Source organism: Amblyomma maculatum, chromosome 1 (assembly GCF_055883805.1).
Source record: "Amblyomma maculatum isolate TAMU_Amacu chromosome 1, ASM5588380v1, whole genome shotgun sequence".
Lineage (NCBI taxonomy): Eukaryota > Metazoa > Arthropoda > Arachnida > Ixodida > Ixodidae > Amblyomma > Amblyomma maculatum.
The window spans coordinates 75,946,361-75,957,174 of record NC_139344.1 but is presented as its reverse complement, the minus strand read 5'-3'; the positions used below and the strand labels follow the sequence as shown (position 1 = coordinate 75,957,174).

Genomic DNA, 10,814 nt, shown 5'->3' with positions numbered 1-10,814 from the left:
GGTAGTTAGCATGAGTGCTTGGCATTGAAAGCTTGTGTGGGGGAACATCAAATTGCATATATCTTCATGCAAATAAACTAATACACAAAAATGTCACAGTGGTTGAATAAGTTTTATCTGCATATATTGCAGCGAGAAATATTTCATATTTATATACTTCCACCAGCCACTGCTCGCCAGAGGTTGTGTTACTGATGGTTAGCCAGGTCCTGTTGAGCTTCAGAACAGGCGAGATGGTAATAACTGCCAGGCACTTTCAGATGATATCGAGAAGGAAAAAGGCATCACTGCAGTGCAGACACTCGGGAAAGCCAAGTTCAAGTTTCTTGTCAATTAAGTACAATAAGGTATCTTGGTTTGTGGGGTTCAACGTTCCAAAGCAACTCGGGCTTTGAGAGACGCCGTAGTGGAGGACTCCGGAAATTTCGACCACCTGGGGTTCTTTAACGTACACTGACATCGCACAGCACACGGGCGCCTTGCTTTTTGTCTCCATCGAAAAGCGGCCGCCGAGGCCGGGATTCAATCCCGCGTCCTTGGGAACAGTAGTCGAGCGCCGTAACCACTGCACCACCCCGGCGGGGTACAATAAGGTATCTTGCACCTTAATAATAATACTAGGGTACCCGAGTATGATAGGGAAGCTGCAAAAGTATTGGTTTACGGTTGATGCTGCACGACAGCCTGCCAGCCAGAATAGGCAATGTGGGTGGTTTATGTTGCTGAGCAAGGCGTAGCTTGGCAATAGGAGTCTAGTAAAAGAAAAGTGTTCTCAAATATGGTAGTCATCCCAATGGCTAGTAGACCATGCTAATGCAGCGGCTGCCAATTATGGAACCCCAGACACTGAGGAGCCTCTTCTTAATTGCATTACTGTCGTATAATAAAAGCTTTTCTCACTGCCGCTACGCTTGAGCGGAAGGAATGTGCTACCATTCAAAAATGAAGCACAGACTGGGCAATATGAATGACAATGCAAGACTGAATATTTTTATTAAGCAAAAACAATTGCATAATAAGTTCTCAGTTATGAGAAGCATTGAAGTCATGAGCTCAATTACTTCCATGTACCAATATATATAACAATATTTTTTACCAATCGGCCGCCTGCTCAGGTTATCAGCCTTTAAAAGCAACCACACCTGCAGTACTGCTATCTTATAAGGGGAATAGTTACAGTGACAAAATCACCGTCATGTTTCAGAACATTTTGTACGTATAATGAAGCATTTCAACCAATATTTAGTGTAGTGAATGCACATACAGGTTCCCATAAATGTTTCAAAAACAGGCAAACAATGAGATTTCTTAGCTACTTGAAAGCCTGCGCAAGTAGCCAAGCAGTGAGAAGGGGTGCTCAACATTTTATAACACAATGCGAAGTTATGGCTTCAGGCAGTAAGATAAAGTGTTTATGGCTTCGTCATTATGAAAACTTCTATGAGCAACTGCAAATTACATTGTGTGTTTTCATGTTCACGCCCAAAAGTTTATTTACCAGAAAACATTTCAGTGTCTCCATATCCAGAGGAAGACAAACTAATGCGCCTTCACAAATAAATTGAGGAAGCCACAGTTTTGAGCACACAAGATGGGCACATCACAAGTTGCCATTCAGCACAAAAATAGCTCTGACCTCATCCCACATCAAGACAGCTGCAACTAAAACTATGAAAAAGGCTCAGAGACACTGAGGAATATTAAAAAAGGCCGACAACTCTTTCTCAAAACAGCAGATAAAACTCATTGTGTTGTCATGAAAATTTAAGTTAAATATTACACCTCCACATACAGCAGAGGACACAAAATCTTATTCAAAGATTGAAACACATGGTTATATGCGGACTTTGGAACAAATATTCATCAGATATCTTCAAACATCACATGAACATTGTTCATGTTTAGGGTGTTATGCACAAGGACAGATTTATGTGCTACTTTTGAATGGGGCAATCCCTTTGAACTTTGTATTTTTTGGACATTTTTTGCCAAGAAAATAGCCTACAGCATGGCTTTCCTATGTAAAGTTCCTCACTTTTGAATGGTGGAGAGGCCCCCCCTCCATATATCTGCCCTATAGTTGGGACCCCAGGTTTTTGCAAAGATGTAATTTTGCTTCATTCTTACAGCCCGAAAATTTTTTACCAAAGCAGAACTAGACGCAATTTCTACATTAAAAAAAAATAGAGGCAAAGCAGCCTAACAAACAAGACAAACACACACACTGGTTGTTGTCTTCTGCTGTCCTTATTTGTTGCACTTCTTTCCTATTGTAATTAACGTGTGATAGCAGCCACAAATAAAGTAGTTTTGTTTAGCAGCAAAGTAAACATTCATGATTAATTTTTTCGGTTGGTAAAGACCCAATACGAACAACAATCACAAAACAGTAAAAAAATATACAATTTGCACTAATTTTTGAATAAATAAGAAACTAGACTCCCCATCATAGTTACTTAAAGGCACGTTGAAAATAAATCAAACGTAGCCTGTATCAAATGATAGCAACTCAAAATAAAGAGGAGGCTACTTTTAATGAAAACAGAGCTTTTACAGCCTTGTTACTAATGTACATTTTCGCAAGTAAATGCAGCGTTGTCAAGATAGTTTATTAGTATATCCCTGAGGCAAGGCTCTTAATCTTCCTTCAGACGATGACCGCAGGGTCCTTCTCAGAGTTATGGTTAACTCCAATTTTCTCGTAATGAATACGGCTTGGGCGGCCAAACAAACATCAATACCAGTCGGTTTTAGCAAGAAAAAAAATTGTAGCCTGTTGTCGCTTGATCTTTCATGCTGTCCTCTTCCTTCTGGCTGACTCTCCAATCAAAGGGCAGTGTTATTGTGGCTGCTTCCTCAACAACCAAGTCGATGCTTGACACAAAAACTTCAGGTAATTCACTTCCATTATGTACAGGTCCTGCATCCCACTTTTTGATTGTGTACACATTATCACCCGAGACACACAGGCGTGAAACATTGACAACTTCATTACAGTACCTTGATTTACTTAGGGCTTCGGAGCCTTCTAGCAGAGAAGGCCTTGCAGGGCACATTGATGATGCACTAACCTTAGTGTTTTGCACGAGGCGTCGCTTATCATCACAGTGGTTGATTGAATGGTTCTTATGGGATGTCTCGGCATGCCTAGAATGGCTGCTTGCAAGCTGTCGTGCTTTCTGGCTTCGTTTCCATTTTTTGAAAGCTGTAGGCATGAAGTCCATAGACCTTTTGTACTTTTGTACCGAAATGAACTGCTCTTTACCACTGGTGCTCTGCTCAGGATATTCGTAAATAGTTTCAAGGAACTTGCCCCGCTTTGCCCCTCTGTAGTAGTCATATGGAGCAGAACGCTTGTAATGAGGATCCATAGCCATAGGATCTGCGAGTAATTGTTCGGTGCCAAATTAGCTCTCTCTCGTGTCAGCAAGAATAAATTATTTCAAAAAATGCATTTTCCCACGACAGTCATGCGATATTAGCCTGGATGTGGCAGAAAACACTAGAACTTGACGAGAAAAATGACCACTCATATCTGCAAAAAACAAAGGTGCCAAGATGCTAGAATAAGAGAACTCGTTATACCTCACTTGACATGTAGCTTTGTAATAAGTCGATTCTTTTAGTCACCTTGTGGCAACGGCATGATACACGACTTCAACAACTTAAGCAAACGAATATGACATCACAAATCGTATCACCCAACAGGTATACAGCAGGTCTTGTGTGCCATTGTGTTCCCACTACCATTGTGGCCTAACCACCCTCTGCAAAGACAATACCAGTCATATCACCAGTCACCATATATACCAGTTGCTTTTCACCAAGAACAAAATTGTACAAAGTAATCCTCATTGTCCCTTTAACTTTTAAATTTCGCATCCCCCAGCTACCTATCTGAACTCTAAAATACAACAGCCACAGTTGGATCACAAATGAGATGTGGATATTAACAATGGATATTTTTCTTTTGAGGCACAGAGATTCTAGGACTTAGAAGGGTCAGGATTCGGGCTAGTGGGTAATCTACATGAGGTTCCATAGCACGCATCAAAGAAGGAACAGAACAGGACGAGGAGACAGCGAAGCGACATACCAGAAATGCAGGGCTAATGCAATGACTCAAATGTAGTGAAATCATGCTAAATCCGAGTCACATACAATGCATCCTTCCACAAGTGTCACGAAAGCTACATTCACTGTCAAGGCAACCTGTTTTACCAGAATACTGGAGATATCTTAAAAATCCTGCTCAGGTAAGTATCAAATTAATAACACTATCTGCCGTCAAGCTTTCACTAAAAACTGCTTGTCTTTCCAAACAAAGGCTTTCATAGGCACATGTTACTTCAGTTAACCATTTGTGCCCTGCTACTACTGCTGCTGCTACTGTAACTAAATGTAGCCTGATTTTCTTGCTGACATGGCAGTGAGTGAGTCCAAGGTGGGTTACTTATGTTGGCCACAGAAGCAAGGTTATCCAAGCTTGCTGTCACTTGATCTTCTTCCATGCTACACTCATTTTGGTTGACCCTCCAATCGAGGGGCAGTTCTACAGTGGCAGCTTCCTCAACAACCAAGTCGGTGCTTGAGACAACAAAAGCTTCAGGTAATTCGCTTCCATTACACACAGGCAATGCGTGTGAAACAACGTCCCACTTGTTGACTTTATATACATTATCATCGTCGTCACGTAGGCGACAAACGTTGGCACCTTCGTTACAGCACCGTGATTTAGTTTGGGCTTCGGAGACTTCTAGTGAGGAAGGCCTTGCGGGGCACGCTGACGACACACGCACTTTAGTGTTTCGAGCAGGGCGCCGCAAAACGATATCACAATGGTCGGTTGAACTGTTCCTGTGGGCTGCCGTGGCGTGAGCATAACGGCTGCTTGCCATCTTTCGTGCTTTCTGACTTCGTTTCCATTTCTTGGAAGCTGTAGGCGTGAAGTCGATAAATCTTTTGTACTTTCGCACCGATGTGAGCTGTGTTTTGCCATCCGTGCTCTGCTTGGGATGTTCGTAAATAGTTTCAAGCAGCTTGCATTGCGATGCCACTCTGTAGGAGTCATATGGTGCAGAACACTTGTATTCTTGCTGATCCATATCACTGGGCCTGCGAGTAAATGTTCGGTGCCAAATTAGCTATCATGACAGCAAGAGTAAATTAATTTGATCTAAAAAAAAAAATGCATTTTTCAGCATAACCACGACATCAGCCTGAATACGGCAGAAAACACGAACTTGATAAGACAAACGAACACTCGAAGGTGCAAAAATGCTATATCGAGATAAATCGTTAAACCTTACTCGAAGTCACTTTTCCTTGTGGCTATGGCGTGAATGCATGGCTTCTAAAATTTAAGCAAATGAATATGGCATCAACACCACAACACAACGCAACACTGTCTTGCGTTCCCACTACCAATTTGGCCTAACCACCCTTTGCGAAGACAACAAAACGAAAAATGCTGTGAACACACAACACTTTTTTTTTTTTTTCTGCGGTATGTCGCGCAGATCTGACCAGTTTCTATTGCTAAAAGTACGTTGTACGCACTATCAGGTACACAGAGGTACTACACACACTGAAGGACCCAGATTGTTTTAGGGTTTTAGTGCCTTGCCTTCGCCACGCTCATTCAGATTACCAGCTACGAGAGTAGTTATATGTCTGAGTGACTGAAGTTACAAAGGTACATTTTTATTCAATGATTCAAGAACATTACCCACTGCCGAGATGGACGCTCATCAGTGCGTTCGCGCGGGACAGTCACAGCACATCGAAAAAAAAAATTCTAACGCCTAACCGTTCCCTTGTTCGGGCTCAAATTTCACAAAAAGGTGGCATTTAGTACCAATGTTTGTTTTATATTACGTATTGGTAGGCTACTTGCCTGATGCAGTCAAAATTACTCGGAAATCCCCATCCGCGTTGAAACGAACTAAAAGATAAAGCTTTTGCTGCTTTTGCAGCAAGGCGCGTTCCAGCAGTACCAGTCGCGCCACCTCGTGCCCACCAAGAGGAACGAGCGCCATAGGACACGGCCGGTCTCGAGGGTGAGAACCTGAACTTGCAGAGAGCCGGCTCCGTGAACTGCGCATGCGCGCCCAGAACCAAAATGGAAAGGAGGATGCGTTGATTCTCTCGACGAATGTGACGTCAAACAACTTTTAGTATTTGCTTTTTTCTGCAAATAAGCCTCAAACCCAGATGCCAATTACCCCGTTTCGAGCCACCGCACCAGAGCGAAAGCTGGCGCGCTTTTCGGGCAACGGGTGCTCGCACCTTGCGAGCCATAGGTCGCTTTTCATGCGTCGGCTTGTTGTAGTTTGCGGGGCATCATCCCGATAGATGCAAATTCGGTGAAAATCTGATTCAGTTTGTGGATTGTTGCCCTAAATTCAACAGCGTAGCCTTCGGTCCTGTCGCTGGCCTGTCTGCAGCCTCCGACTACGGTGAGTCGTACACCGTGGTCGTACGCGAGTGATGGTGTTTCGTACATGCCCGCGAGCTCTAGGTAAAGCATTTGTCGGCGTTCTGCTACAGTCTTGCAGTTTTTTTAACGAGTTTTTACACGGCAGTGCAGCTATGCGGTAGTCACAATTACTGACGCGGCGTAATCACGCGACAGTCTCCGGGCGAAGGCATGTGGAGACTGCATAAATGCGTCGATCCCGTTTCTTCGCGCTTGAAACAACCGTTGCATACCTGCTGCTGTGCACCGATCGGTCGCCGGTTGCTGTTGTCTTCGGGGTGCACTGGGGTATTGGGACGTACGCGACGACTTACAGATGATGTGAAACTATTTGTGAGTCGAGAGTCACGGAAGTTTGTAATTTGCTTTTTTTTTTTTTTTTTTTTTTTTTGAAATTCTTCGTTTGTGGCCTAGTTTGTGCAGTAGCAGGCATTTTGGTGTGGTGCGCCAGCGTGAACGCGCTGGTTTATGATCAGGAGGTTTTATTGCCTTCCTCGCAGCTTCAGCAGATAGAGTGGCTGGGCCCATAGAAACGGTCGTGCTTCTGTCAAAAAACTGTCGTAAGGTATTTATCTATGCGGACCATACGTGGTGCTGCAGTGCAAGAGGTCAGCTTCTTTACAGTGTCGACGAAGTGCTAAAGAAGGGGAGTTGCTGGCTAGCTGAGAGATAGTATAAATGTAAACTGGCCCAGTGCGAAATGAGCCCCGGAGTGAAACGAGCCTACTGCTCAGCATAAAATTGCTACAAGATACGGGCGTATACCCGCACGAATTTATTGTGCTTGTATGCTCACACGTTCCACTGTCGAGTACTCACATCGGTGCATGCAGCAATGAGGGTGACTTTTCGGCTATCATAGGTTCTTGCCCATGAGAGTATCTGCCCTTTTACTACGAAAATAACTGCATTGGTAGAACTCGCTGAGCTTATTTATATAGATTTAACACTTCAGATGCATGTCGATACCGCAGAGTTCCCTAATATATATCTTTTGCTTGCTCCAACAGCGTCATCACTTTGAGAAAACTGGGAATGATAGCAGAAACAATGCCTCCATAAATAGTGGGCAGTGCTTGGCTTCAAGCTGCTATCAAGGCCATTGACAGCTTATTTGAAAACAAAGCAATAATTAACCTGAGGTGGTACGTTTTGTTGAGGGGAGTGAGGCACCGTTGCATGTACAGCCTTTGTCAAAAGTGTAGAGCCCGGGGGGTCCGCTTCTGAGCCGAATAGTGGCACTGATGTAGAATTAGTTGAGGCCTTTCCCACTGAAGGGGGTAGGACAAAACATCTTCTTGCCATCAACAAAGTTGGAATACCGGAAATTCATTACAAGCTGCAGGAACTGGCCCAGAAGCAGACCCCCTGGGCTCTACACTTTTGACAAAGACTGTACCTCGTAATCCTGTCAAAGAGCTTGGCAGTTGCTGCTATAAGCACTCTTGATTACAATTCCATGCAAGCCGCAGCATATTCCGCACTTACTGCACACGTGATTTAACTTAGTCTCTTTGTTTGCTATTTCAGTGTTTTGCAAGAGTGCTAAATATTTGTATTTGTGCTAGCATTGACTGCCAGTCTCGTTACTGCCTTTTTCCTTCTGCGGCAGGCACTCTCACTTGTTTTACTCAAATCATATTCTACTGTGAGTGAGTTTGCTGAATTTATGCAAACTAAATGTAATTGCTGTATTACTCTCATTTATTTACATTTACAGAGGCAAGAAATACTCTGGGCCGACGTACGAGTTTCCTCCACCAGTTGGATTCCGCCGCTACCTCAGTAGTGCAGTGAGCTGTAACTGGTGTGACCAAATGGACACTCTCACTCCTACTGGTTTAGAGCGTGCTCCTATTTAAGTTTAAAATATCTTGCTTGCAATGTATTTAATCTTGTTGTGGAGTATTGTCACCCTTGCATTTGCTGATATGTTATTATTTGGAAAGCATTCAGAGTGATTTTGGACGCATGATTTGCAGTGGCGGAAGGTGGAGAAGCACAAATGTGTGACTGCAATTTTTTGCCTCTCTAGTTTTCAGCCTTCAGAATTAAAGCAACAGATTGATGTGTGAACAGGCCTGGCATGGATTAAAGAGTTTGTCATATACAACAACACTTGACCCTTGGGGTTGACCCTTGCGAGGGTAACACAGCTGTGGTTATCTGAGCAAAAGTTCTCTGTATGTGATGGTGTCCGAAACATGGCATTGTCTTAAGTAACTTGGCATGGAATCGGCCACTTCTTGCACTCTCTTGACAGCATCTATTGTAATGTGTGCTAGGCGACATGCCTTCGGATCTGTTGTATGTCTGCAGCAGTTGCCTTGATGTATCAAGATGGGGTGGTTGTTGCGAGTTGGAAATTCCTATTCTCCCGACTACACCAATAAAATGTAGTGAAGCCAAATACCAGGAACCAATGTGTTACGTGGTTCATTGTGAAGGCTTGCCACTCTCGTAACTTTGCCAAATTGCTAGAAACATTATTTTTAAGCCCGGTCTTCTTTTGCTCATAGCACAACTCATTTCGTGCATTTGTCAACTTTTTGTGGTTTATGGTTGGCACATTTTGCAGAGGGTGACAAAATTTGAGCTGGTGTGCCACGAAGGTTAAATATCTGTTTATTGAACTCTTTTCGGGAAGCTACATGCAAATACTGCCTAATGTGGCTGTGAGGGCTTCGCACTTGATTGATGTACCGGTGCATTACTTGTGGCAGCTGGTCTACATTGTACAGGACTGCCACTTTGAGAAGCACCAGCACTGCTATGAAGCAGATTCACAGCATTGTTCCTGGTGGAGGCAAACCACTGTAGATGTCCTCATTCCAGTGCAGCTTCAGCCAGTGAAGTTTCACAATGCCCGTGTTGGACAAACAAGAGGCCTATGAACTTAAGCATTTCACTTAGTCATTTCTTCCAAACATCCGTCAAAACAAGCAACCTGTTGGTTTCCCCAAAATCCCTGTACAATCATATTTATTTTTATCTTTACAAATACTTTGTATCATAAGCTGGAGAACCTTCACTCAAGTATACACTAGGTTCCTATCTACGTGAAAACTACACGCTTGTGTGCCAGTGTCAGCAGATCGTTGCTAACGATTGTGGAAACCCTCCTAAACAGAGATAAAACTGAGAACATGCAGCGATCATGTGTACATACTCAAAAGCAAGTGGGTACGGAAACTATGTGCACCTTTGGCCACTAGTTGGCATTACAGGTGGTTGTAGTACCTGAATCGCTAAAAGCTGAAATCAGAGCTTCTTCTGACAGACTCTTCTGGCTTCTTTGCTGCTAGTGCGATAAAAAGAAATCTGTAGCTGAAGTTGCTGAATCACACAATTTCAGTGTTTTTTGTTGTGCGGCCTGACACGAACATTTCTCTATCTAAGGTGCCACCATTCTTCAGATACAGATCGCTTGTGTGTCACCACTTGGTGCGATGTTGCTCTGTCACCAGGGGTAGAGACAGACAATTGGAGGAGGAGGATACGCTACAACAGGACATGTATTTGCAGACTAACAGGAAAAATAAGGAGGCCTTAGGAAAGCTAAAGAATACGGTAAACGCTGCCATGAGGCTCACTGAAAGAATCTCCAATCTAAAGAGAGGATTGCAGGAAAAGGAGTCAAGTCATTTGGTACAGGCATTCGTGATCAGTAGAACAGTTTATGCGACGCCTTGTATGAATATGGATGTGACTGAGGAAAACAAGGTGGACGCTATGATTAGGCTGACGTATAAGGCGGCCCTTGGGTTACCTAACATTGCTTCTACTGAAAGTCTGTGGGATTCATCATCATCAGCCTGACTATACCCATTGCAGGGCGAAGGCCTCTCTCATATTTCTCCACTTAACCCGGTTCTGTGCTAGTTGCATCCGCTTCACCCCTGCGAACTTCTTAATCCGCCCATCTAACTTACTGCCGCCCCCTGCTACGCTTTCCTTCCCTTGGAATCCAGTTTGTTACCCTCAGTGACCATCGGTTATCCTCTCTTCGCACTACATGTCCGGCCCATGTCCATTTCTTCTTCTTAATTTCCACTAGAATGTCGGTAACTTGAGTTATTTCTCTGACCCACTGTGCACGCTTCCTGTCTCTTAATGTTACCTCTACCATTTTTCGTTCCATAGCCCTCTGGGTTGTCCTCAACTTAAGTAGAACTCTCTTGGTTAGCCTCCACGTTTCAGCCCCATAGGCGAGTAATGGTAAGATGCAACTGTTGTATACTTTCCTCTTGAGCGATACCAGTAAGCTACTAGTCATAATCTGCGAGTGCTTGCCAAATGCGCTCCATCCCAATCCTGTTCTTGTTATTTCCTTTTC

At 43.7% G+C, this 10,814-nt stretch overlaps 1 protein-coding gene and 1 long non-coding RNA gene across 5 annotated transcripts; one reads left to right on the top strand and one right to left on the bottom strand.

Annotated features, from left to right (window-relative positions):
• Nucleotides 1-1,182: 1,182 nt before the first annotated feature.
• On the bottom strand, nt 1,183-6,065 carry LOC146202842 (uncharacterized). 4 transcript variants are annotated; one of them, XM_084588374.1, is made up of 3 exons: nt 5,897-6,065; nt 4,454-5,115; nt 1,183-3,382 (listed from the first exon to the last, which is right to left on the bottom strand). In XM_084588374.1, the coding sequence occupies exons 2-3, from the start codon at nt 5,103-5,105 to the stop codon at nt 2,751-2,753; spliced, it is 1,284 nt and encodes a 427-aa protein (XP_084444500.1). In that variant the 5' UTR covers nt 5,106-5,115; nt 5,897-6,065; the 3' UTR covers nt 1,183-2,750. The 4 variants fall into 4 exon arrangements, with proteins under 4 accessions (XP_084444500.1, XP_084444499.1, XP_084444503.1 ...); XM_084588373.1 differs by lacking the exon at nt 5,897-6,065 and adding an exon at nt 5,729-5,824; XM_084588377.1 differs by lacking the exon at nt 5,897-6,065 and adding an exon at nt 5,733-5,824.
• Nucleotides 6,066-6,239: 174 nt separating this feature from the next.
• LOC146202841 (uncharacterized) lies at nt 6,240-8,896 on the top strand. The gene is made up of 2 exons (XR_014703779.1): nt 6,240-6,458; nt 8,199-8,896. It is a non-coding gene; the product is annotated as an uncharacterized LOC146202841 (long non-coding RNA).
• Nucleotides 8,897-10,814: the final 1,918 nt, after the last annotated feature.